At 41.6% G+C, this 27354-nt stretch overlaps 2 protein-coding genes across 4 annotated transcripts; one reads left to right on the top strand and one right to left on the bottom strand.

The window, feature by feature from the left end:
• The first annotated feature begins 132 nt into the window (after window positions 1-132).
• PRDX1 (peroxiredoxin 1) lies at window positions 133-12323 on the top strand. Of its 3 annotated transcripts, none has more exons than XM_082483946.1 (6): window positions 133-151; window positions 7636-7752; window positions 8773-8926; window positions 9213-9335; window positions 10216-10346; window positions 11940-12323. In XM_082483946.1, the coding sequence occupies exons 2-6, from the start codon at window positions 7647-7649 to the stop codon at window positions 12023-12025; spliced, it is 600 nt and encodes a 199-aa protein (XP_082340072.1). In that variant the 5' UTR covers window positions 133-151; window positions 7636-7646; the 3' UTR covers window positions 12026-12323. The 3 variants fall into 3 exon arrangements, with proteins under 3 accessions (XP_082340072.1, XP_082340070.1, XP_082340071.1); XM_082483944.1 differs by lacking the exon at window positions 133-151 and adding an exon at window positions 4065-4114; XM_082483945.1 differs by lacking the exon at window positions 133-151 and adding an exon at window positions 6604-6729.
• A 10870-nt stretch (window positions 12324-23193) lies between these two features.
• MMACHC (metabolism of cobalamin associated C) lies at window positions 23194-26941 on the bottom strand (the record flags this gene model as incomplete). The annotated part of the gene is made up of 4 exons (XM_082483593.1): window positions 23194-23516; window positions 24046-24198; window positions 24587-24781; window positions 26849-26941. The coding sequence occupies 4 exons, from the start codon at window positions 26939-26941 to the stop codon at window positions 23205-23207; spliced, it is 753 nt and encodes a 250-aa protein (XP_082339719.1). The 3' UTR covers window positions 23194-23204.
• Window positions 26942-27354: the final 413 nt, after the last annotated feature.

Raw genomic sequence — 27354 nt, 5'->3', positions numbered from 1 at the left:
CCCCGGGAATTCGGGGGGTTTGCCCCGTTTATCCCTCTCTGGCTCTCGGTTGGTTCGGTTCCCACCGGGAAATTGGCATCGCCCGGGCTCTCCCCGTCACAGCCGAGTGCTCAAGTGATAAATCTGAGTGACAGCAAAACAAACCGAACGGGTACAGACTATGTGAAGTGTGTGCCGTCACGTAAAAGTCTCCTTCTCTGCTCTCTGTCTTGGCCTCTTGAAGCTGTTTTTACTGGTAGGAAAACAGGATTTCCCCAGTTTTATTTGCAGCTCTAAATAATAGGAATCCAGGGAAAGGGCAAAGCCAGTCACGCTCATTTTGCTTCAGCAGAGAAAGAAGTGGCACTTCCCGAGAGGACTGAGGCCCCTTTGTTGCAGGTGCACAAGAATGCATTTCCTTATTTGCCCCAAAAGATTGAAAGTAAGATTAGAGCCGCGTGATTTTTACCTGAGTGATCACTTCTGGGTAGGTACAATCTTGCTGTTGTGGTCAGAGATACAACCTTCAACACGAGCAGACTTTGGCCTGTAACTGAGAGAAGACTGTACACCTCATCTTAAACAGAAAATTATAACCAGTTTTGACTTTTACTCCAGGGTTCCATTTTATAAATAATCTATAGACATTCAGAATTTGAAAAGAGTAAGATTACACCAGAAACAGGGCAATATGTATATCCAAGAGGGCTTTGAAGAGGCTGTTACTTATTTCCAGAAAGATAATGCTGCTGCAGAGTCTTTCTCTGCTATTCTGACTTGAACTGCTCAGGAGGCTTAAAGGCACAAAGGTTAATTAATCTCTTGGGTGTGCACATGACCAGATTTTTCTGTTGTGCAGCCTGTTTTGGAAAAAATACAGGAAAGTGGAAAGAGAGTGCAAGGACAAGACAACACAATTAAAAGTAACAGGAAACAGAAAATTGAGAAGAGGAAAGAATAAAGGGGGAGGAATCACTGCTGGGGTTTTATTTATTTTTTACGGAGAACCTGTCAATCACAAATCCATTTGCAAATCCACGGTCTTAATGCCACAGAGGATGCTTGAATTATATTAATACCACATACGAAAACTTTAACAAACCTCAGCCTCAGATAATGTAAAAGAGAAAAGGTAAGGAAGACTAAAACATTTTGTCATCAAAAGGCAGTGATTATGCAAACATACAGTAATAAAGTTTATTAATTTAAAAAATAAAGATATGTAGAGAAGGAAGAGGTAATGCAAGGCATTTTGACCTGTAGAAATTTGACCTGTAGAGTAGAAATACTCTCTTCACTTGAGCAAAACAAGGAAAGCAAGTATGTGCATTGTATATGTAATGATACGTAATTGCTTTAATTAAAACTATTGTGCACCAGCTGCTTGTGCATAAACGCCCCAGGGCTTGGGAACATGTCAGTTGTTGACTTTTCAGTTGACTTTTTGCATATGTTATATTAAAATGTCCCCACGTGGCCAGGATTTTACTCTTACTGTGCTCCTGGTGGTACCATGTGTGCACAGTGAGTTCAGAACATTCAGGATTCACTGGGCTTTCTGCACATGCAGTGATCAGCTCTACGGAACACGCGCGATGATGTCCTAATGTCCTGGCTCTGGAGGGCACGCATGGGTGATCTCTGCTGCGGAACTGGTGTGTGTATGCTCAAGGGGCATGCCCAGCGTTGCCCAAGCCCAGTTCACACTGTGTTCCAACTAAGTTCATCTTACTCTAGAAGTCCTGGATACACTTACATAAAATCCTCAGATTCTCTTCCGACAAAACACATGAAAACCCAAATGTGTGCTAATGTTCTGAATTAGGACCCATTTCTTTGCCTTTGTTTTTACACACAGTGGGGTTTTGTTTTTCACATCAGGGACCCATTCCCAACAAAGATACACGGCAGATACTGTCATCAAAATGATACGTGTAAAATCTAGCGTGGTTACCAGTTTGGAAATCTTTGGGTAGTTCCAGTGCTCCAGCACTGCAGAGCCAGCCAGCTCCTCTTTGTTAGTATATAAACCACTTATTGTGGCCACGGCTGTATGGGTGGGTGCAGAGAGGCCTACATCAGGGCTTCTGCAGCTCCATGCTAATCAAATACAAGATGATCCTGTCTGGCAGCTATTTTAGCAGAACACTACACCACAGCTAATCCGCTGTGTGAAGAACAGAGTGTGGAGAAGCAAGGTGTGGAGAGAAGTCTGTCCTTCCAACAACCACTTGGGCAGGCATGCCCTTTCTTTCTTGAAGAACTTTTTTTTTTTGATCTAAGTAGCATCTTGCATCTAAAGATTGAAAAAGGCTACAGAAACCCATCTGCTCACTGAACAAAGAGTGGCCCTGACAATTTATCACTCTAAATCCTCCAGAAACTGATGCTTGGACAAACTAGCTCAGAAACTAATCAAAAATAATGAGGCCATGGACATATGAATGGAAATGCAATGCTGAAGGCACAGACCCGGAACAAACTGCATTGCGGTAGCTATGCAAAATGGGTATATTATGCATCTGAAAGTGTGAGAAATGAGCATAACAAGCACAAAAGGAGTCTGAAACCATGAGAAAGTCATTACTGCTTTGTCCATTGGTAAGCATGCTAGAGTTGCAGTAAGACTACATTGTTCTAGAGGTTTTAATTAGGACTACCCAACCTTTCAGGGGTTAATGGCCTGAGTTGATATATGTGCCTCAATTCATAGACCTCAATTAATGTAACAACATTGATGTTAAGAAAGTAACAAACTTCTTTCTGTAAGCATGCTGTAACAACAGAAACAGCAGTAGATAAATTATTTGCATTAAGGTGAGTGCAGTTTTTTTTCTGAGTACACACATACGTGTTATTTTGCTTTTATTATTTAAGGAGCAATTTCATCTGGTACTGAAACCAGTCATCTCCTGGGTGAATCACCACATGGGTATGGTCACCCAGCAACACTACACAGTGATGTAGATTACAAACATTTAAAGTTTGTTAATCCTTTGTGGTTTTCTCCTTGTTACAATTTATAATCAAGTTTTAACAGGTATAAGAAACACAACCGTAAATTGCAAAACAGACGAGTGAAAAACAGTTGGTAAACACATTTATCGTGTTAACTAAAGCAAGCAATTTTGTGATTGATATGTCCTTAATGGCCTTTAGTATTCATTATTTAATACAACTTCTATATTTAAATTCAGGGTTTGGTTCTCAAAAAGTACCACAACTGCTTGAATTCAGTCTTGGATCCAAACACAATGTTTATAAGGATTCACTCAGGTTCAATGTCCCTCAGAGAAGCTTTGTTTTGGGAATGAGTCAAAACTCCCTGAAGTGAATATTGTATCTTCAAAGCGTTCCCATCCTACCCCCAAAGCTCAGAGGTTTGGCTTAATTTAGTTTTCTTTTTTTTTTTGCTGACTTGCATGACTTGGATCAGTCTTCCCATTGATGGCGAAGAATCAATGAAAGCCTTGGGCATTAGTACCAGGTTGAGGAGCCAGTTGATTATACAAAGCAAGAGGATAAAGATTTGACCCCACACCTATGTAACACTGTGAATGCATATTGCTTAGTTAATAGGGCTGATTTTATTGATAATGAAGTCAATGGCTAACTTCCATTCACTTAAATGACATAGCAGTCATCTCTTCTTTTTCCTTAAAGTCCTGTGTATCCTCTGCCTCTTTGATGACTTCTAACAATTATAGCGTCCTTATATTAAGGCATTAAAAAAGTAATTTATTCTTGCAATAAGCCATCTGAATCATCTTCCCATTAATTGTTTACAACCATTACACCGGATATTTCCACGGCACCTTCCCGAACGCTCTCCAGAGAATTATCTCCATTTATGCAAATTCTTTCGCTGCTTTCAACAGTCGAGGGCAGTGTCCCTGTTCAGATAAGGTGCTGAAAACCCGCTATCGACCAAGCCGCCAGCCATGTCTCCAAATCCGCCAAGTCATGCTGCCTGTGCAAGGGGCGGGCAGGGCAGGGAAGGGAAGGGAAAGGAGGCGGCGGCGGCGCCCGTCTCCTCGCGAGACCGGGGCGGGTATAAAGGCCCCGGTGCGGGGGGGGTTACCGCAGTGTGGGCCTTGCTGCTGGTGAGGTGGTTGTGAGGGGCTCAGCTCTTTGTGTAAGTGCGAGGGGCGGCGGCGGGGGAGTGCGCTTGCCGCGGGGCAGCGTCCGGGCTGGTGTTCGTTTGGGGTTTTGCACATTGCTTTCTCTTGTGCATTTTTGCCTCATTTTTTTTTTTGTTTGTTTGTTTTCCCCTCCCTCTCTGCGCGGATGGGGTCGTGAGCGAAGCGCGCAGGGTGAGCTCTCGCTCTCCGCATCCGTCCTTGAGGAGCGCTCTGCGGCGGCTGCTGCCTCCTTCCCTCGCTTACTTTCCCCTCTTTTTGGGAGGGGGAGGGGGCAGATAACTCTTTCCTACACGGCGGCCTTTATCAGCTCTCCCCGTTGAGCTCCCCGGGGAGGAGCCGAGGGGTGATCTCGGGGCGGGGGGGGGGGTGGGGGGGGAGCGCGGGCCTGCCGGGAGCGGAGCGGCCTCTCCCGGCTGGGCTGGAGGCTTCGGCTCCACGGGGGGCGGTCTCCCACTTCCAAGTCTTTAAAAAAAAATAAATAGTGTGTTAACCTTTGGGGAGGGGAGGCAGGCGTCCCCTGTGAGTACGCAGGTGAATGCCTCAGAGCCCTTTCGGCAAGGGGAGCTCCGCGGTCGGCGTGTGCCTGGCTGCGGCGCGCTGGGACCCAGGCCGCGTGTGGCGATAGCGCTCTGCTCCGACCGCAGATCGGCAGCGTAACCGCTGTTCGGGGGCGGGCTGCAGGTAGCGAGGTGGGAGGCCGATGGTGCGTTTTGAAAAGGCCTTTCGCTTTTGTTCGAGGTATCCTAAAGGTACGCATTACTAGAGTGCAGGCCTGGCTTATTATAATTGCAATTTGAAGATAATTGAGGGCGCGTGTGGCTATGAGCAACAGAAAGATACTCTCACCCGATTCAAGTGTACTTGATTTGCAGCGTGCATTCTGCTTTCCTCGAGAATGAAAGGAAATAATATACCGAGCCTGTGGTCTGTTGCTCTGTGGGTTAGGAAATGCTGTGGCTAAAAATCCGAGCAGAACATGTGAGCACATGTGCTTACCCCGCACGGAAAAGCAGAAATGTTGGTAGGTCCCAGTAGGTGCTCCAAGCAAAGCAGATGGTTCTCTTGCAGTATGAGGCAACCAGATCTCCTGCCAACGTTGAAGATTTTCATGTTACCTAAAAAGGGGGCAATGACTTGTAGTTTAGAAAGGGGAAGTATCACAGAGCAGTTTGACAGCTTTTATTTGACATTGAATACCTAGTAAAACACTCCGGGGATTGCTGATGGAACAAATATAGGAGGAATGGCATAGTACTGAGCAAAAGCATGACCTTGAGCTTGAGTAATGGAAAAGAATGTAATTCAGTGACAAAATGTGGGGTCATGCACTCTAGACAAAACAGCTGATCCTTATGAGATAAAACTCACTAGTCAGGGGCATCTCAAATAAATATTGTGCAATGGCTGTCCCCCCTGTTCCTCTTGGAGAACTGCAGCTTCAGGATTGCACCTGCATTCGTGGCTACATGTGATGCCTGGTGGAGGGATTATTGATGTCTTCCTCCTAGACTATTTCAGTACAATCCTATGAAAGCTCTGTAGTTCTGGCCACCTTCGTTCATAAGACTCACTCCTAGTCTGCTGCAGTCAAAGACTAAACTGTTAGATGAACATGGGGATAAAGAGCTTTGTTGCAAAAGGCAGTTAGAAACACTGAACAGGTCAACACTTCTCAAAATGAAAACTGAGAGGTAGATGGTTACTGTCTATATGCTGTCAGGGTATGTAAGAGAAACTTTTAAAAGGTAAAACTTAGTGAAAAGACTCTAAACTGATTAGCTTAAACTATTGAAGGATAAGTGTTTATGACTTATGGGCTAGTTCTCTGGGAAGAAAGTGTCTGGCACAGGGGAAGGAGCCAAGAAGTGAGGTGCTCTCAACTTTTTTTTAGAATTGACTTAGTGCCTTGCAGGAAGAACTTGGAAGAATCCTTGAATCTCATCTTTCCTTAGCAATGTGAGACTCATGCTAACTTTTCAGAGGTTTTTTATCTCCGAGACAGCCAGTGCTTGTAGCACTGTATAGAATGACTTAAGTGAAATGACTTTAAGAAGATTTGAGTTGAAGAAACAAGGTTCATCAAGTTACCTATTTGAAAGATTATGCTCTGGAAGTAACTGGAATTCTAAAGAGACGTACTGCATTCCCAGACTGAACAAAAATACTGCGCAGGGCATATTACAAATGACTAGCTTTTAGGGCAGGCAGCCAGAAGTAGAGATTTCTTGTCCTTGTGTGTACCCTCTTAGTCTCTTTCAGTCGACTTGTGGTGGAAATGACCTAGCTGTACAGGTTTAAGACTTTATGAAATTTTAATTGCTAACATAGAACGCAATTCCCATGTATACTGTGAGTCTTTCTAGCTGCAAATAAAACAAAGTTTAATTGTTTAAATGGCTAAAGTATAGTTATGCAGAGCACTGCTCTCTGGAGATTAACAAAAGTTCTTTTCTTCTAGAATCAACAGGAAGATAAAGTTTTGAGGTCTTAAATTCCCTTGTAAATTTGAACAAGGGTCTCCTCATCAAAAGTTCTAAAACCCAGACTTTCTAACTCATCCACCAAGTGGAACTGGAAGACTTACTGAATACTGCTAAAATTCTAGAAGGTTAGCCCCGTTCCAGCCTGTGATGAGCTGTTGCTGCTCAAAGATAACCATTACTGTATTGCATCCAGCTGAGTACTGCATCCAGCTCTGGAGTCCCCAACATAAGAAGGACATGGACCTGCTGGAGCATCTCCAGAGGAGAGCCACAAGGATGATCTGAGGGCTGGAGCACCTCTCCTATGAGGAGAGGCTGAAAGAGTTGGGGCTGTTCAGCCTGGAGAAGAGAAGGCTCCGGGGAGATCTTATTGCAGCCTTGCAGCCTTCCAGTACCTAAAGGGGGCCTACAGGAGAGCTGGGGAAGGACTTTTTACTAGGGCATGGAGCGATAGGATGAGGGGAAATAGCTTTAAACTGGAAGAGAGCAGGTTCAGATTGAACATTAGGAAGAAGTTTTTCACTTTGAGGGCTGTCAGGCACTGGCACAGGTTGCCCAGAGAGGTTGCTGAGGCCCCATCCCTGGAGGTGTTCAAGGCCAGGCTGGACGTGGCCTTGGGCAACCTGGTCTAGTGGGAAGTGTCCCTGTCTATGGCAGGGGGGTTGGAATGCGATGATCTTCAAGGTGCTTTCCAACTCTAAAACGTTCTATGATCCTATGAGTAGGAGGCTAATTAGCCATAGATCTTGAAGTGTGAGTAATCTATGTAGTGGTTTGGTCTGGATATCTAGACACTGATTATTGAACTGCATCTTACTATATTACTTTTTTAGGAGGAAAAAAAAAAGCCAGTGTCTTGACTGTACTACCCAGGTGACAAAGTTAAAACTAATTTCATTCTTAAGCCTTGTGTTGCAAGGTGTTGCTGTCTTTGGTGTTCGATCTAAATTGATAAGATGCTTTGAATAAATGCTTACTTCCAGGTCAAATGTACTATTGTCTAAACTGTATTGTTATTAACTCTTAACCAGATTAAATCAAGATGTCTTCAGGAAACGCTTTCATTGGAAAACCAGCCCCTGACTTTACTGCCACAGCTGTAATGCCAGATGGACAATTCAAAGATATCAAACTTTCTGACTATAAAGGTAAGCCTATGTGCTTCTCTAATTATACTGATGTAATCTGGCCATATGCAGGCCTGGAGGGCACCTAAGGATACATCTTGATTTGGTTTTGATGTAATAGTAACCACTTGGCAGTAGACTGAAGTCCACAACTTGTGCAGTAGTTTTCGGTGATGGCTGGAGTATGTTTGGGAAGCTGTCAGCAGCATGGCTACATGTTCCAGCTATGATAATTGCTGCTAATTAGCATAAAACTCCTCTAAACTGTTATCTTGGATCAGGCTTATTTGTCCTGTCAGTCATACTATGAGACTGATGTAACGTCTCCAAAGTACTATGTGAAACAGCAAAATCTAATCTTTGTAGGTTTTCTGTCAGTGGAAAGTAGATTCTTTTCTCTAACCAATGAAATTGCTTTCTCTAGAGTACTGATAAAATGTTTGCATTACCAAAAGAGCTTACTAAAATCAAAGGGAGAGACTGAAGTATTCAAGTACTAATATGGATGGTGTTAGAAAGAGATATTTTTTAACTGGAAGCTGCAGCCCTCAGGCTGCATGAGGGCGATGAGTAGGTATAGGCTAGTAACCCACTCAAAATGTCTCCTCGGCTTGTAGCCTTTCAGACCTGTGGCTTTTCTGCACTCTGTTAGTAGTCAACCATAGGGCCTTCTAGTGTAGTTACTATGTGTACTCTGGGCAGGCCTATGGGAATAGCCCAGGAAACAGGCATTCCCTGTCAAATTTGATGGTCTGGTTTTAGAGACTTCAGTTGGGTAGGGTTCTGTGTTATTAGCTGCAGAGTGGCCTTGAAGAGTGTTGCAAATGATATTTGGCCAAAGTTGAAATACCCTAGGTGCTTCATGGGCTTGACACCTATATAGCAAGTGTTATAATAGAGGCATCTGTAATTTGCCATTTAATCTTTAAAGGTAGTGTTGTATCAAGCCCTTTCTTCTCTATCAGTGTTTGAACGGTTGATAGTGAATATCACAACTCTTATAAAGGTATGAGAGATTAACTGGTTATGGTGCTCTTCTAGGAAAATACGTTGTGTTCTTCTTCTACCCTCTGGACTTCACTTTTGTCTGTCCAACTGAAATTATTGCATACAGTGACAGGGCTGATGAATTCAAGAAAATTAACTGTGAAGTAATTGGAGCTTCTGTTGACTCTCACTTCTGTCACCTTGCCTGGTAAGAATTGGCCTTTTAACCTAATAGAATATTCTGCCTGGCCTCAGTTATTGCAGGAACTGAATCCTGAGTGTATTCAAACTCTCTTACTAAAGTATCAAGTAAAGGCACTTGGGAGGTATCAGTAGTGCTGGGTGCTTCTGAACAGACCTGAGCATACCATTCAGTTCTTTTGTTGCCTCATGGCTGACTGAGTATAATATTGCCGAATGGATCAGCTTCTGTTGTACCTCATACTTTATTCTGAACTGTCCATATTTTTAACATTTAAACTTGCTTCTTTTAGGATCAACACTCCTAAGAAACAAGGTGGTTTGGGTACTATGAAAATCCCATTGATTTCTGACACAAAACGTGTCATTGCCAAAGAATATGGAGTACTTAAAGAAGATGAAGGTATTGCATACAGGTAATATGCAAGAAAGTAAACTTGCTGTCAAGTCTTATGTTGCAATACATGGAGTATGTCAGATGAACACAGAGCTTGCTGCAGGTGTTCAAGTATATGCAAGCTGAAGCTATTAGCTATTCTAAACGTAAACTGCTTCGAGCCATCAAACACTCCTACAAGGGGAGATGCTACTTGGTTCTCCTTAGTGTTTAGACTTTTCATGGATTTGGTAAGGGAAGCAGCAGTCACTTATCTAGCTTTAATTACCTATCTGCACAGTGTAGGAGTGTCATGCAGGTGAGCTTCTGCAAATATTGGTAATATGAGACCTACATAGTCATGACAGTGATTACAGGTATTTAATCTAGTGATTAAAGTTCAGATGAATTAAAATCCAAGCCTTATCTTTTAGTAACTGTTCAGAGTTCAGGTTGCTGGGGGGGGGCTGAACTGCTGTGAACTCATTGTGATTTAGGAAGATGAACTGATGAGCCATTGCTGGGTGGTGTGTTTGTTTTTTTTCTTGAGAACAATGTGTGTAGCTTTTCTGTGAATATAAGAGTGCCTCTCAAGTTCCCCATTTCCTTAGGTTTCTCTTCCATTTTGTTTTTCCACTAGTGTCTTCCTTAAATAGGAAGTGTTGCTTTGCTTTCCTGCATTAGTGTTTTGACTTGCCTCTTAGGCTTTCTACTGCTGATGTTTCAGTGCTATGCATACACCAAAGGTATATGGTTTTGGGAGGAGGTCGGAAGTACTAGATGATGCAACTTACTGCCATAACAGAGTACTGAACTTGAGTTTTTAAAACTCACTTCAGTCTAATCTGTCTTTCAAAATCTGTGTTTAACTTGAGGTTTGTTTTTTGATTTTTTTTTTTTTTTTTTTTTTTTTTTTTTAGAGGTTTGTTTATAATTGATGAGAAGGGGATCTTGAGGCAGATAACGATCAATGATCTTCCTGTTGGCCGTTCTGTTGATGAAACCCTCAGACTTGTCCAGGCCTTCCAGTTTACAGATAAACATGGAGAAGGTAAGGGTTCTTTCTCTTTCTAATCTTAAATGTTTCTCTACAGAACAGTATTAACTAGGCACGTTAAATCAAGGTTTACTGGAAAGGTACTAAGTACATGTATAGATCTGTGCACAGCAAGTAATTGTGCCTGTTGAAATGCAGCTGGTCATATAAGCTGCTTGTTGAAGGACACCCTGGTACTAGATTTATCTTATTTCAGTCAATGGTCCATTAAATACTTAGTAATGTTGAAATATCACATAAACCAACTTTGGTGCTGGATGTCTTGTCAAGCATGTAACACTTGTCTCTCTTTCAACTAGACACACAAAATACTTGAGTCAAAGAACATGTCATAACTTACCCTGCAAGGGCAAGCATAATTTAAACTCTGCTCCTAGAGTTAGTAGACTGAGACCATCAGTATTACTGCTGTTTTAAGCATTTAAATTCCTAGAAAGCCTGCTGATCTCTGTGTCCCAGGTACAGTGAGGCCATATGTAGTGAGGGGAAAAAGGATGAGAGTCTCCTTGTGCCCGTAGTTCAAGAGTGATGTGAAGTGCTTGAGGGTGGTAGCTTTTCTGCAGGAGTTGCCAAAACAGCACTGCAGATGAAAGGTTTGAAGCAGGTTATGAAAACTTGAAATTGCCATAAGTATTAGTAGTCTTCAGCTGGGATTAACTAATGACAGATGTTGCTGCTGGTCATATGTAACTTGCTTCAGAAATGGTAAATCAGTGGCAGATTTTATCAAACCAAGCTGCTATTGTGGCTATGCTATAGCCTGAAGAGAGTCAATGTTTCTGAACTAGTATGCCATCCTCTTGTCAGCTGAGGAGACATTCCTAATAGCTGATGATGGAGCAGTCACATGTCTTGCAAATGAAGCCTCTTGGGGTTTACTATGCCCTGGAGTAGTCAAAAGCTGGCAAAAAGCTTTTTCCTTCAGAACTAGGACTGCAAGTCTCATCTAAACCAGGATAGACCAGAATAAGGTGTGTAGCAACACTCAAACTGAGAATACTGTAGCTAAAATTGCCAGTCTTGTGTGGAGCGTGCATTAAACCTTGCATGGCTGTATTAAAGGAAGACTGTCTTAAAAAAAAATGCTGCTCAAGTCACATGTAACTGCAGCATCTTGGTGGCCTTTTAATAGCCATATAGGGGAACTAGAGACAGTTAAACTCTTCTTCCCCTTCCCCATTAGACTGGAGAATGGGACTAGTGTTGATTAAAGATAAGGAGAATTTAGACTTGACTGGATCTGAGGAGAGAAGGTGCTGTAATAGCTGTAAAGTCTTCTGACCCAGGCTGTTGGACTTGGTGTTACCTTGCTGTCAAAATTCTATGAAGCTTTTAAGGGGGTTGGGGAGGGATGCATGTGTAAAAGGCCCACTGTCCATAGGCAAACACCTGGTTCCTTGGGTGCTACTACCTAGTGACCAACTGGAAACGAGTAAAATAAACTGAATGTAATGCCACACTGAATAATGCACCTTCTGTATGTTGCGAAGATGTATACAAATTTTGAGTTGCTAGTTTGCTTTAATGTTGTATAAAACATGTTCTGCAGGAGCAGCTGGTAAGACTTAAACATTCTTATCATTTCAGTGTGCCCAGCTGGCTGGAAGCCTGGCAGTGACACAATCAAGCCTGATGTTCAGAAGAGTAAAGAGTATTTCGCCAAGCAGAAATAAACTTTCGGTCTGAGTGGAAACTAGTATGCCTTACATAAAGAGCAAGCGTCAGTTACTGAACTTTGACTAAGTCATTGCATCTGAGGCAAGGGATCATGCTATAGGTATAAACAGTAACTTTTTTACTTGAAGGAAAGTTTGTCCTGTTGACAGTACCTTCATAGAAAATCCTAATGATCAGTATCTGTACATCAAGCCCTGCTGACTTTAGTGACAATGCAGTGTATGTGGTTAGCCATGTGTTGCATATAGAGCAGTTGTATCCTTTTGTAACTCTATTAAAATTGTGGAAAGAGCATGCTGTCTACTGTTCTTATGTTGTAGTCATCAGAAGAGCTGAAAGCAATGCAGGCTGCACTTCTGAAAGCCCAGTCTACTAAGCTGTCTGTACATAACTCAATGCCTAGCAGCTTTTTACAGCTCCATTAGAATGGAAATACTAACACTTAGTTTTTGTGTTGCAGTAGTAAAGTACTTAGTAGCAAAGTCATAAAGAATATAGGCATAGGAACGTGGTTTGATATTGGTCTGTCAGAGTTAAGCAATGCTACCTACTGAGCACGAGGCATAAATGTGACTTAGGCCAGGCATATTTTCATGCACAGTGTAAACTTATTTCTGTGTCTACTTTGGTCAAAACTGACTGTTCATGCTAATTCTCTGGGAATCCAACATTCAGTTGAACGCTATACAGGAGTGGAAGACTGGGCTTCCTTGGATATACAACATTCATCCCTAGTCTCTCCCACTACAGGGGAATGAGAAGATGCCAGTTATCCATTAGCTTGTAGTCATATGATTAAGATCAAAAGAAGGGTGGCACTGTAAAATCTGCTGCTCAGATGTGCTCAGCCTTGTCTTTAATCTTTGTATTCCAAATGATTATGTGTGTACTGTAAAAGTCAAAGCACATGACTGGCCTTAAGTTACACAAAAGCTGCGTAGCTTCACGCTTAAAGGTGGCTTGCAATAAAGTCCTGAACTTCAGAGCTGAGGATTTGGGTAAGGAGCCCAGGAATATAAGTGAGTTAGAATACTGAGATCTTTGTGTACCTGTAAAGATTAAACTCTTAAAGGCCAAGACATTGCATCTAACTTCAGCTCTGCAAGTAGTAAACAAGTTCTGTCTTGCTTAAAGCGAGCAACAATGAAGTTGAAGCCCAGGGCTACTTAGGTGTGTCAGAAGTGAAAGTTGTATGCCTTGAGGAGTAAACTTGTCTTGTGCAGTTGGAAAACAGACTTCTTACAGAAGCCTTACTAGCAAATACTGCAATAAAAAATAGCTAATCCCCTGGGTCTTGCTCAAGTGTCACAAATCTTCCTGAAGATAGATGGAAGTGGTGCTTAGTTAGATAATGTCTAGCATTTAAGTTCTAAATTATTATTGAAATAATAAAGGAGGCTAACGTCCTGGGTTGCACTGACAACTAACAGGAATATGTGTATGTATATTCATAAAAGAATGAATATTAATGCAGTGTGGCTGAGTACTAAGTTATCTTTTGTCTATCAACTCCTTTTCATTTGCTAGGAAAGGAAATTTATGTCAGGGCTAACTTAAAACTTACCTCAGCTGTCTCTAGCTATCCTAGCCTTGGAAGTGTCACAGAATTGATTACAGCAGTTCTTTGGAGGGTATGGTCTAGCCCTGTGGAATGGGCATCTTTACCCCTATGATGTGACTAAAGCGACTTTAGAAGTAAAATTGCACCTGTTTTGACTGGGCCATTACATCACATAATGCTACACAAAGTCCTGCTGACCCCTGACAGTGTGGCAAATAAGTCTGTTCTGTGGCCAGACCAAGGGCCTTTACATGAATGACCAAGTTCAGCCCCTCACCACAGCATAAACAGCCTTTCTCAAATCCTTCAAGTGTATTCACTGTTCAAATGTAAAAAAATGCATTCTAAAGGAACAGACTTACTAGCTGCTCTCTCACCTCCCCCTTGTCTTAGGGGATACAGCGTTTCTCTCGTATTCTGGTCTTGGAGCTCCCTCCCAAGAGGCAGAGGCAGTCTTCACGTGCCCATCCCAGGCCCTCAGGGGAAGAAGACGGTCCGACGGCGGCCATTCCTCCCGGCTCAGGGGGAGGCCTCGGCCCCGGCAGCCCGCCGCTCCTCAGCGGCGCGAGCAGGCCGAGGCCGGCGCCGGCCTCAACCTTCCCTTCCCCTCCCCTCACCGGAGCCGCCGCGCCGCCCGCGCTTTTCCAAGGGCCGGCGCGCGGGGAGGCCGCGGATTGGCTGCGGTGGGGGCGCGCGGGCGGTGCCCCGCCCCGGGCGGGGGCCGGGCCGCTTCCCTGAGGAGCGGCGGCGGTCGGCTTTCGTTCCCTTCGTGGCTGCGGCTGGGAGAAGGGGTCAGAGTTCCCCTGCTGGGAGATCTGGGTGGGAGAATGTCCCGTAAGAATGCCGGTTGTCTTTATTTATTTAACCCGGCGCTCTGAGGTAACGCGTTTCGTTTGGTACGTGATTTCCTTTGCCTACTGGTCATGTGGAAATGCAGGTTCTGACAGGAAGATTTTACTAGCTGTTGACGTTCACCCTCGCTGCTAGCACGGTTATGCTCACTTCTGCTTTTAGTGGTACCTAATTTTGTTCAACAACATATTTTTAATATCTCCCACCTTTTAAATATCCTAATAGTTATAGTTGTGTTCATGCGTTTATTTCCCCATTTCAAAAAATGGTTATTCCCAAGAGCGACTTAAGTCACTAATAATTTAGAAAAAATTCTGTGAGTGAAAAACATTTCAGTGGTCTGCTGCTGTCCACTTGGAGTTGGCACACTGAGGTGCTACTGACAGTATGTATTTAAACATCGTGGGCACTGGTGAATGATGACAATGCGGAAATTCAAAGCAGCCAAGAAGCAAAATACCTGTGGGTTATTACATGTTATTATACGTTTGCACCAAATGGCTGACTGTGAGCATTAATGCAATTAAACAATTTTCTTTTTAATTCTTCAGCCACGTGAGGCATTCGTGGGAATGTCTGCCACACTGTCATTTTAATATTTCCACGAGTACAACACACAAAATGGGTAACACACAACTTCAAATCAAGAAGAGTCTGGGTTTATTTCTCTGCTTAAACTCAATATTGATGCAGCTTGGAATTTCCATTAGTGTTCTGGGACTTACCCCCCACTCTTAGGATCATGACATCTTAGACTGGTATAATTTTTATGACATTCAAATAATTATAATCCTTATTTATTGAGAAATAATTTTTCACATACCAAGATGCATATTCTGTTTTCATTACAGTTATGAACTTGTTTTGCTTTCAAGATCAATAGGTACAATATTTCCCAGTGAGGTAAAACCACATCAGCAGTTCTTGGTTTTGGTGACAAGACTGATAGCTGTTGCAGTATCACGTACTGTTGAGTGGAATTTTCCCTGAAGATGCATACAGCAGATGCTATTTAGAAAGGACAGAATCTTAAATGTGATGTTTGTTTGCTTTTTTTAATGTGTGAGTGATTGCACTTTTTTTTTTCTAGTTTGGTGCTTATTATAAAAGTAACTCTGTATTCATGAATTTCTTTAGACTGTCTTAGAATAGTCAGATGAAGGGAAACTAAAATACACGTTACTGTGTCTTTTTTCCATTTCTCTTTATTGGTAGCTGATTGCTATGATCACTGGGGGATTATGTAACTGGCTTGCCACTTTGCAAAATAACATATTTTACAAGCATATGAAGTTTCAGTCTTAAGACAAACCCTGAAAAATTATTTGGATCAGTTTAAATATCTGTATGTATCTTTTATGGATTTTTACAGAAATTTACGATACTGCATTCCTCTCAAAAGCAAAGTGCCAATAGACCCAAATGTACTAGCAGTCATCTACTGACAATATGATAATGAAATTTACTATATTTTAATCAACTTATATTCTTGTTTTTGAGGGCTGAACTGCACAGCACCAGGTCTTCACACTGTTAAGCAGATATAGTAGGTGTAATTATATAAATATATATGGGATTTTACCTGTTTGGTGAGATCTCTAAAACTGTTAAAATGGTATGTAACTAAATATTATTTCAAAATTTTATGCAACAATTAACAAAAGCAAACTCTTGTCAGTCTTTGAAACAGAACTTTAACAGCTGTGGTGAAGTAACCCTGAAGTCACCTCTCAGGTGGCATGATCTTGCTCTCAAAATAAATGGCAATGGTCCTGTTCACTGCAGTGTTACAAACAAAGGCTTTAGGTACTGATGTGCCTGATCTTACTGAAGACTGAGTAATAGTGGAAGGAAATTAATCTTCTATGCATTGTGTTCTTCATATATAATCTAAAATTAAGAATATTTACTCCCTTATTTTTGTGATAGGCATCTGTAAGTTTTCAAAGAGAATAGCATTTGTCTAAGAGCATCAACAGGATTTTTTAGTATGTATAATGCAAAACAGTGCATCAGGCTTAAAATTTGTACATTGTATATTTATCACAGAATACACAGAATGTGACTTTCAGTATTTGACATACAGATCCTAACCTTTACTAGATTTTGTACATTTTTATAGTATGTAATTTCAAAATTAACAATTGTATGTCTATTTTTAGATGTTTATAAGAAAAAAGTTGCTTAATGATGTTCAAAGAATTAGCACTTTGTTAAAAAATGAGTTTCTTGCTGGTTTTGAAAAATACTCTAAAAAGTTACTAAATTTAAAAAGTACCATTTTCTTAACAAGTGCTCCAAGCCTTTTTATTAGGCCTTTGATGAATAGTTTATTGGATTGTCCAACAAATCAATACAGTTCAAAGAACAAAAGCAAGTAGTTGCAAAATTATGCACTTTGGTTAGGAAAGTATGTTTACAAAAGCCCCGGGACTATACTTCTTAGTAATATTATACATCAAAACAAGTCATGTAAAGATTACGTTTATCATATTAATAGTTTGAAAAATATGATATACATCCTCTGTGAAATTTTTAGTGAGTCTGATGTTCAGTATTAACAGTATTGACAGTCTGTGTGAATATATATTTTAAACTACCTGGCTGGACAGATACAGAATAGAGGACTTAAAACAGAGATGTCATGGTTCTACTTTGCAAAGGAAGGAATGAGGTAAGTGCAGAGGAGTGGTGTGAAGCCACAGGGTAGTTAGTTCTGCCCAGAGTGTACTAGTAGGAATGCAGTACACTTGGACATCAATTCAGAAAGTGTGTTAAAGCTGTCGCTGTCTTTTTTTGATACAAATTAATGGTACATACTGAAAGAACACTAAACTAGGAAATCAAACAAATAGCAGGTAGCTTTTTGATCATTAATATATTAGCTTCTATATTTTAACACCAGAAGAGAAAAAACAGATTAATTTGCTTTTAATGTACAATCAGAACTGATTTTACTTTGGCTGTGCACACATCTGTGTTTATATCAGGTCACTAATCAGCGCTTTCACCTGTAACATTGGTATCATTTAAGCACCTCACAGAACATAGGAGTATGATATTACAGAATGGCTTGACGGGCCAAAGCCTGTGCAAATTGAGCAAATCTGCATAATCAGTTAATCTGTGCTGCACACACTTACATGGCTGCCAGAGAACAGGTTGCCACCACGCTGTGAATTGTTTGCAGTATTCCTGCACAACGATGGGACTGTGGTAAGCTCTTCTCACCACACCTAGTGATGATAGGTTTGGACTTAAATGTGAAACTTGGCTCTTTCACCTGAAACTTAAATCATTGTACATATGCGACATGTGTCTGATTGGAATGTTTCTGTGCAAGATACCATTTGACCATATCTATATGAATATATAAGAAGTCTTTACAATTACACTGTCCTCTGAAACTGTGAGTGCAGTAGGTTTATGTTCCATATTCTATAGCAACATAATTTTGAAGTATCTGCACTGACAAATGAGATTAATATCCTTTGTCAAGAGAGAAAAAAATCTTCAATATACAATTAGTAAAACTGTATATAATTTAAAATTAATGTATGTAGTCTAATTCACTTTGCACAAAAATAAGGTAAATTTCTTTTTCATTTTTATTGCTGTAGTTTTTTAAATTTTGGAAGAAGAGCCTGTTAAAAGATTGACGCAGCAGTGAATGAATCAGGAAGACTAGTTGGAACAATACTGGAAAAAAGTTTCTGACATGAAATTAAAACCTAAAACTAGCTAATTCCTTTAAAAGGAATAAGAGGTTTTATGCATTCATAGAAAAGCTAATGATTCTGCATAAATTTAAGATTGTTGGATATTTTTCAACCCAGAAATTCCCCCCACCTCTTCCTTTCCTTTAATTTACTCACAGGAATTCTCCTATCCTATGCTTTGTTTTACATGAGGGGAAAAAACCCGGGGCAAATTAGTGTAAAGGTGTGTGATTTCCAGAAACTTTGAAGACATAAAAAAAAAAAAATCTAATTCTCTTTCAAAATTTCCTTTAGGAAGTGTTTTGGGAAAATAAAATATATTCAGTTATTAAAAAATAAAGTTGCTTGCTCACTGAATTATGTACAAATATCAACAAAAATAACATTAAATGAGAAATATAGAGATAATTTTAATGAATGGTAATTATGTTATTTATTTTTTCAGGAAGTAACCATTGCAAATACTTATATTCATATATAATCACATTTTTAAGATTGTGGTATATTATTGGAGAGATTTTAAACATTCCACTAAAATATCTTATTGCTCATTCTGTGATAATGTTTTGTTAAGTTTTTCACTGTATTTCCCATTATTATATTTAAGTTATTGGAAAAAAAATACCACCCCCTTTTTTTTTTTTTTGTCTGAAGTGCTGTTTTTCTAAGTATTGTGAACATCTAACTGTTTTTCAGTTGCAGAGAGAAAAGCACATTTGTGTTCCTTGGTTCTTTCTGTTTCCTCCTTGAAGACCTAGAAGGGAAGTTCTCCATTTGCTTTCTGAAGCAAACATGATTGATGATCTGTCACAGGATATATGATATGACAGGAAGCCACCTTAACAGCAAAAAAGTCTCATGAATACATTTGTCCATTTTGGTACATGAATTTGTGAAAGTTAAGGTTACAGAGGTACAGCTGGCTGCCCACTGCAGTAAATGGCAAAACCTACTTCCCCTCAGAGGAAGAACTTGGGAACTGTTTGCTGCTTAAATCAGTATTCAAAGCTAACTTTTTAAATGTACTTTTTACATGGGGCTGAACAAAGACTGCTTATAATCACAGTGGTACTCATCAGTAGTGCCACTTCTTGTTTTCAGAAATACGGAAGTCTTTACTCAGATTTTTTTTTTTTCCCATCAAATTCAAGTCACTCTGCATTTTCAGTAATTTAACCCATGTTCAGTAGTAGCTACACCACCAATAATTTTGGTCACAAATTAATAAAAGACCATGTATACTATAGGGAATGAATAAAATTATGCTTCTGATCCAGAGGAGGGCAATGTAGCCCTATTAAAAAAAAACCAAACAAACAAACTAAAAAACCAGAAGAGTACACTGCTCTCATGAGGTTGGTTATTTTTGTCTGACACACCAGCACTGGTTTGTACAGCAAACCATCTTTAGTTTTCAATAGTTTAGACGAAGAGAAGACTGTTAGAAGCCATCCTTTGAATAGGAGAAGGAAATAAAGCAGTATCAGGAATTAAGTTTGCCAGACTGTACTTCATACCACAAATAAACATTAGTGCTTATTCTTGCGCCACTGAGTTGTAAGTGATTTAACTGGTACAAAAAAAACCCAACCAAACAACAGTGTTTTCTTGAGTGTTTTTCCCTTTCTGAGCAATAATCCCAATGGCTGCTTGCCACCAGATTAGATTGTGCTTTGCATTTAATCAGTGTTTTCTGTCACATCTTTAATCTTAATAAAAATCTTAGTTCTTTTAAGGTTAATGATGAAATAATAAAAAAGAGAAAGTTTAACTGGAGGAGAATATGAATGATAAATCTTATGTGCATGAAAATTACAAGTTTGTTAATTCTCCATAGAATATTTTACTAGCATGAAATGTATTGACTATCTTGTTGCTGAAACTAAATTGTAATTCAAGTAGCTTTTTTTGTTTGTTTGTTTTTACTGTTCAGCTCTTAAATAATCGACCCTACTGGTTATATTGAGGAAAAAAGATACTTTAATAGATGTTTAAAAATTAGGATTTAGTGAAAAACTTACTTGTCTAAAAATGTAAAATGTGATGTTTGAACTAGTACATCTATCCAAGTATTTGCAATTACTTGTTTGACATTTGTAAATGCCAAAAATAAGAACGTCTTCACAATGCCTCAGGATCCAAGAATGATCCGTTCTTCACCATGTCTAGTCTTGTCTCAAGAGATAAGTATAACAGATTCTCAAATTCAATTTTATAAGACAGACCATTACACTCCAACCAGCAAGGAAAGAAAATTACTAGCTGCAGCTGTGGATCTCAGTGACCTGGCTAAGAGAAAGCCAGTAAGAACCAATCCAATTCACTCCAAAGTTACTATAGTAGGAATAGATATATTATTAAATATTTGTACTCCATTCTGCCTGACATAACTGTATTGCCAGAAGCACAAGGAACACAGATTTACCCTTACTGTGACTCTATATTCACTATTATGTTTTAACAAATAAGAATTCCAGTACCTACAGGTATTACTTTTAAGTTACTGAATGAAAATCCCTCAAATATCAGTTATGTGTCACTGGATACCTTGAACTTTTGTTACTGCAAGAACAGAGGAAAAATGAAAGGCATTGTCACGTGCTTGCTGTTAAATGATCTTGCTGAAATGACCTGGGAAAGATAAACATTTATTAGACTTATTAATGATGTGCTCTATGTTTTATTTTTTGATATCCCAGATGAGCCTGCCATAATAGTTTACTAAATTCTACTAAGATAACTAACTTTTCCTTTTGTTTTCAGATACTGGATTTTTATGTGCCTTGGGTAGCTCACTATTTTCTAGTGTTAAACACAGTGATCGATTCTCACTTTAACATCTTTAGCTCTCCACAAGTTAATCATTGCATTGCTTAAATAAAAATACTCAGTACTGAGGCTTACTTACAATTTTGTATATTTTATTAACCAAAATACTAGGTGAAGAGAAATAAATTACAAAAATTGAAATGAAGTGGCTACGGTGATCTGTTTAATAAATTAACTAAGACAAAATATTAAATATTTCTAAGAAATCAACCTCAAAATAGCAAAATATTTTACTTTAAATTGTAACTTCAAAAGATAAATCTGATTCCATTCTGTATTTATACTTTTAAGAATCAGTATTTTGTATATGTTACTAATGTGAACCATTAACTGGAGTCCCTGTTAAATTACTGTTAAGTTGGAAAGTTCTGGAAGGTTAGCCAGAAGTCATTCTATAACAAAGGAACAGAATTTAAACAAATTTAATTATTTTGCTTAAATTAAAAATCACACCACCACTATCGCACAGTAAGTCAGGTGCCTGCCTTACTCAGATGTGGTGAGCAAAGCATGGAAAGCAACAAAGACTTTTTTGTAACAGCGAATACACTAAACAAACCCAACGATCACATGCTCACTACTCTGCTTACAGGAAAGCAAACTCGTTATGCTGAATTTTGATTATGCTTAGTATATACACTATGAAAAATTGTATCAAGCTGTGACCTATTGTGAGGGCAACCTTAGTGTTTGGGTCTCCAAAAGGTATAAAGAATCATAACACAAAATAAAAAGAAAGGGCTCAATTCTGCAAATTGAGTATTTTTACATCATCATGTAGTTATCAAGGCAAGGGGAAAAGTGCTTAGTGATTTGCAGTATTGCACTGCAGTCAAGTGACAAAACTCCCATAAAATATTATTTTAATTTATTATGATATATTATTTTAATGAGGCCTGAGCCTCAAAGTGCTCTAAGATAAATGAACTCCTGATTCCTAGTGCCATTGTTGTAACCTCTGAACAAATCTAACAGGACAGTCATCTAAAAAAAATGTTATGTTTCTGTCTGAAGGTGTTTTATCCAGCAATGTAAGTAACATGAACATCATGAATATTTTCTCTTTTCTTCTCTGCTTGTTTGCCTGTGTGTGTGACAATGCTTCATGTAATAGTTTTTACGTGCGTGCAGTTTTACGATCTCCCGCACATAGAAACTACAACAGGAAACTCTGGTAGTAAAACTGTGGTGTGTGCTGGCACGGCACTGAAAAATACTCTAAATTCAAACCTCATCTACCTTAGAAAAAGGTCATGACAATCGACTTTTTCAGTTACCTTAATATGAGTAAAAACTCTACTCACATAGACATAATTCAGAATCTTTCTGAAGATTTTAGTGGGCTGCTCTATACAATGCACAAGTGCGTAAAATTGACCTAAAGACACCGCGTTTTTCTGAGACGCTGACCCTGGATGAAGAGGAAACACAGCAGACTCGAGCTGTGACCTTTGTGCTGTCTCTTTCCCTTTCGTAACCACCCTGAAGGAGGTGGCTGCTGTTGCTGTTTTCCTCATTCCTGCTCCATGTACAGGACCATGCTGCTCAATGTAACAATCTCTGGAGAATTTTCTTTTGGATGTTAAGGAAAGGAGACGTTAAAAGATTTTTAAATTAAATTAAGCCAGCTTCACTGCAAGTGAAGGAATATCGGACAAATTTTCTTTCTGAGGAAGGGAAGACTGAAAAGACTGAACATTTATTCCCTAGGGAGAGCTATAGCACAGGGTAATAAATGCTGGATACATGTAAAAAAGTATCTGCCCTGAGTTCAGAGGAAAAAAAAATATTTTGGAGTATAATGACTAAAAATTAACTTCTTTTTACTCTTACATAGAATAAACCCAAAACATTTGAAAGAAAATTCCTGAGAACAAAACTGACTTCTCTAATGAGCACCACGGGTTTTCCAGTTGCCAGAATGTCTGAACTTTTCCAACCAAAGGCTAATCAGCACTTACCAGACTCCCCAAAAGACACACCGAATCAGCAACAGCACAGAATGGACTGCTCCCGCCTTCCTCCAGCCCACAAGTGCTATGATGCAGTGCTCCCTCTTGCTCTGAGAAGCTGATGTTTGGATTGAGACGCTGCACTCGCTGCTTGGATTTGCCATCTCTGTATCAGCATGCCTTCCTCCCCAGCACCGTGGAAAAGAAGGTGCTGATGAGTCACACTTTGCTAGACCTCTGTCCTTTCAGGGAGCCATGTTACTCAGGGAAATGTGCTTCTCTGGGCTTCTCCTGTCAGCCCGAGCAGTCTGAATCTCTCCGCGGGAGGAGTGGCAAAGTAGGCTTTTTGCTCCTCCGAATACCTTTCCTTCACTTCAATTATGTCCCTGTAGCGGCCGTCCTGCCAGTGGAAATTGAAGTGCTCCAGCAACTCAATTCTTTTTTCCTCTGTGCTCACACAGTCAACAGGGACAGACTGTTCCAGGAACGGTACCTGAATATCTGGGAACAGGAGGAGACCCCGGATAGCAAACCAACCGCCATACTTGGGATGGATACATACGCCATAGATCTTCTGGAATAAAAAAAAAGAAAGATCTAGGATGTCTCTAGTAATGGTTAGAGTTCAAACCATCAAGCTTTGATGCAACTTCTCACACTCCTAGCCCTCTGTTGGAGTGCTATACAGAGAAGAAAGGAAAGCTCTTTCCTGACTGTGCGGCTCAAAGCATTGTATTTAATTCCCATTCTCCTGTGCCCACACACACAACCCTGTAATGCGGGGAGAGATTTAACACAGAAATTAACCACAGTGCTATTTTTTTTTTTCTATTTGTAACGCTCCAAGCAACAGGTCTTCTTTTACACTGAAATTTATTCTCCTGTCTAAGTAGGTTTAATAGATCAAGATATTCTTCTCCACGTATGCATCTCCCTCCCACCCCAAAGAATCTTGGAACCTTCTGATTCTTGTCTGAAACACTTTATGCATCTATATGTGATCTGGACTTTGAATTTTCCTGCAGGAAAAACTAGTGAGTGAACAATAGTTGTACAATTCAGTGATTGCAGTTTGGTGGTTCTTCCCAGATTTTTTGCCTCACCTTTTTCCCCCAGGGATCAAGCTTCACATCCTTCCTTTGGTAGTAATATGCAGCTCCAGCAACGTGGGCAGCTGTCTGCGCCAAGAACTTGGGCTTTCGGCTTGGCAGGATCTCGTAATCAAAGATGACATCCACCTTCTGGTCAGGGAATTTCTGGGGAAATTAAAACAAACATCATCCCAGGCTCATGGAAAAAGATTCACCACTACAGAAGTGCTGGATGCTGGAAAATCAGGCACATGTGAAGCCTGCAGATTTCCACATCCTGCTACTGAAATTTATCAGCATGCTTGTGGCCTTGGGTTTCCAAACTATGACTGTAAAGCACTCTGCATAGCTACAGGTTGTAATGGCAAAGAGACAGAATATGCAAGTAAAGCAGGTCAATGGCCTGGTGATGCTCCTAGGAAGAATTACCATAAATGAATAATGCTTTACCCTTCTAAAGAGCAAGGGCAGGAACTGGAAGGCTTTGTCTACTGCTCAACCCACCTGGTTATATGCCACAATAGTAAAAGGAATCGGTATTTCAGGTTCTTACCTCCTTCACATGTGACAAATGATGAGAAACACACTGATCCACAGGATCCCTGATTGTTTTTAACCGTTCTTTGTTCACAAAAGGTTTAAGGGCTTTGTCAAACATTGAAGGTGTGCTGAGGACCACGAAGGCCAGTGTGTCATCTGGGTAAGGGAGATGAAAGGCTGGCGGGAGAACAGCATTGTACCATCCAACCTTTGGTAAAGAAAACCAAATCTCCATTAAAACAGGAACACCATTCTGTTGCTAGTGGGCATGCAGGAATTTAAAAAAGTGGAAAGAAGTGTAGCCACCTTCATTTGCAACCCAGATATGCAGCCTGCCTAGCGCTTTCCTTTCAAACCAAGCTGTTTTGCATACTGGGATTTACAGTTTCTGGAAGCTGCACCTTGATGTGAGAGATAAGAATCACCCACTGCATTCAGCTCAAGGCTGCCCTTTATCCAGCTTGGCTCAGATAGAGGCTTCAGTTAGAGGGAAGTATAAGCAACCGATCTTGCCAATGCAAATCAGATGTTTTGGTTTAGATAAAGCTTTTACAGGGTTTTCTGTTTTTTTCTCAGCTTCAGCCAGAAAGAAACTGGTACTTCTGTTTTGCTCACACGACAAGTTGCATGATTTATTTCTTCAGCAGGAAACATTCATGTATGAAAATGAAGGATGCGAAGCTCCCAACAGTGCTAAAATCCCCCAGAACCGTCAGTTGTAGCACGTGGATTGTGACATGGCCACATTTGAACATTTCTTTCCAGGGCTGGATGTGTTATAACAAAGACCAGAAATGAGGGATCAAACCAGGGCAGCAGGAAGACATGACCAGGAGACAGGGCTCAGATGAGCAACTGCCAGGCAGGAGGAGATAACGGCCAAACCCCTGCACTCCATTACTAATGTATTGCACAATAACATCAGTCTTTTTATAAGGTGTGACAACCCCTACTCTCCTGGGATGCTACAACGACTAGGTCTGATGTTTAGAAAGATGTCAAGCAATGTAACTCTAATATTTAGTCTGAACATGCAAAACACCGGTCACCTCTAAATATCAGTGCAATGAATCTGAAAGTGACTTTACAGGTGACAGTGGCAGCCAGACCTGCCCATATGGAAACACAGAATGAAAACTAAGTTTACACTCTTACATCAAAAGTAAGATGTAAAAGTTTAACCAGTTTTGATGTGACTTGCTTAAGATGCTGAATCAAGATGTTACAAGAAATTGAATTTAAGGTTTGCTCATTTCCCAGTTTATGCCAGGCAGTGCACCAGCGCTACCTGCACCAGAATCAAACCTCCAAAGAGATACAGCGCTGTAAGGTTTCCCTCTGGGAGCTGTAGCCTTTTTGATTTGGGTTCTGTCCCTAATCCTGCTGCTCTGTTTTGGGAAAGCAGCATTAAATTATTGTCCAAATTCTGGAGATTTTGCTTGTCTCAGCACCTCATTGCCTTTCACTGTCAGATCAACAATACAGCAGGAAATACAAATATTTCAAGTGACAAATACAACATTCCCCGAGGAGGGGAAGGTCAGACTTATCGCAGATTGATTTGTATTCGACGTTGTAAATTGATTTATTGCAGATTCCCTCTGGGGCGGGCAAAGAAGGAACCCTGAAGTGTTGGTGGAAACTGAGAGCGCACACAGCTCTGCACGGGGGAGAGCGGGCAAAACGCGCCGAGCGTCCGCAGGACGAGGCAGCCCGCGCTTTAATACGCGGGTGTTTCTACATTTAGATTAAAATTTAAGCTCGCTGAGAGGACTTTACTCTCTGCGGGTCCAGATGTGTCTTTATTTACCTCTCCTGACCTTAACGGAGTATCACCAGCGTAGCGGACCTCAGCAAACCTCCGGTTCGGCAGGACAGCCATAACCTTGACCGGCCTTACCGGGCGGGCCCCTCACGCGTGCTCCTTAACCCGCGCTGCAACACGCCCCCTCGGGCGCACTGCCAGCTCTGCCCGCCGACCGGCCTCCATCCCCGAGCGGGCCCCGCGGGGCGGAGCGGGGGACGCCGAGGCCCGGGCAGGCAGTGCCGCCTGCTGGCGGCCGTGCCAAGAGCGCGGGGGCTCGTCCCGCCTGCGCCGGTGGCCCGGGCGGGGCTAGAGGCGGGTTCGCCGCCACCCTCGGCCCGGCACCGCTCCCCTCAACCGCCCCGGGGGCCACCGCCGCCCCCGGGAACCGCCACCCACCCTAACGCCAACCCCGTGGAGCGTGACGTCGCTCTGACAGACGTCACCGCGAGACCCGCCTGACGTCAGTACCTTGAAGGCGTGCACCTCGAAGCCGAAGGGGCCGAGGGCGCCGCGGAGCCGCTCCGCCACGCGCCCCTCCATGTCGCACGCCGCGCGGGGCATCACGGGAAGGGTAGTTTTGGTCACACGTCTGTGAGGCGGCGCAAGGCACACTGGGATTTGTAGTGCGCGCCTCCCTCCCTGCGGTGCGAGCCCACCCGGCGGGGACTACATGTCCCAGCGGGCTCCGCGCGCGGGGGGGTGGGGCGCGGTCGGGGCCTGCGCGGCCTGAGGGACAGCCCTGCCGCCCGGCGGCGGTGGCGGAGGGGGGTGATCGTGACTTTTCCCCCGGTGGGGGCTCCGGCGGGTGGGCTGCGGAGCGAGCCGGGCCCCCGATGGCGCTCCTGCCGGCGGGTGTTGTGGAGCGGTGTTTGCCCCGCTCGTGTTCCCCGGGAGCTGCCGGTGTCACTCTGTAGCACACTGCTCCCGCGGTGGATCGGCGGTTGGGCCGCTAATCTCGGTGGAGGCCCGACGTT

Source organism: Vanellus vanellus (genome assembly GCF_965231255.1).
Source record: "Vanellus vanellus genome assembly, chromosome: 5".
Lineage (NCBI taxonomy): Eukaryota > Metazoa > Chordata > Aves > Charadriiformes > Charadriidae > Vanellus > Vanellus vanellus.
Note: the sequence above shows the minus strand (reverse complement) of the source record. Positions and strands in the feature narration are given on the sequence as shown.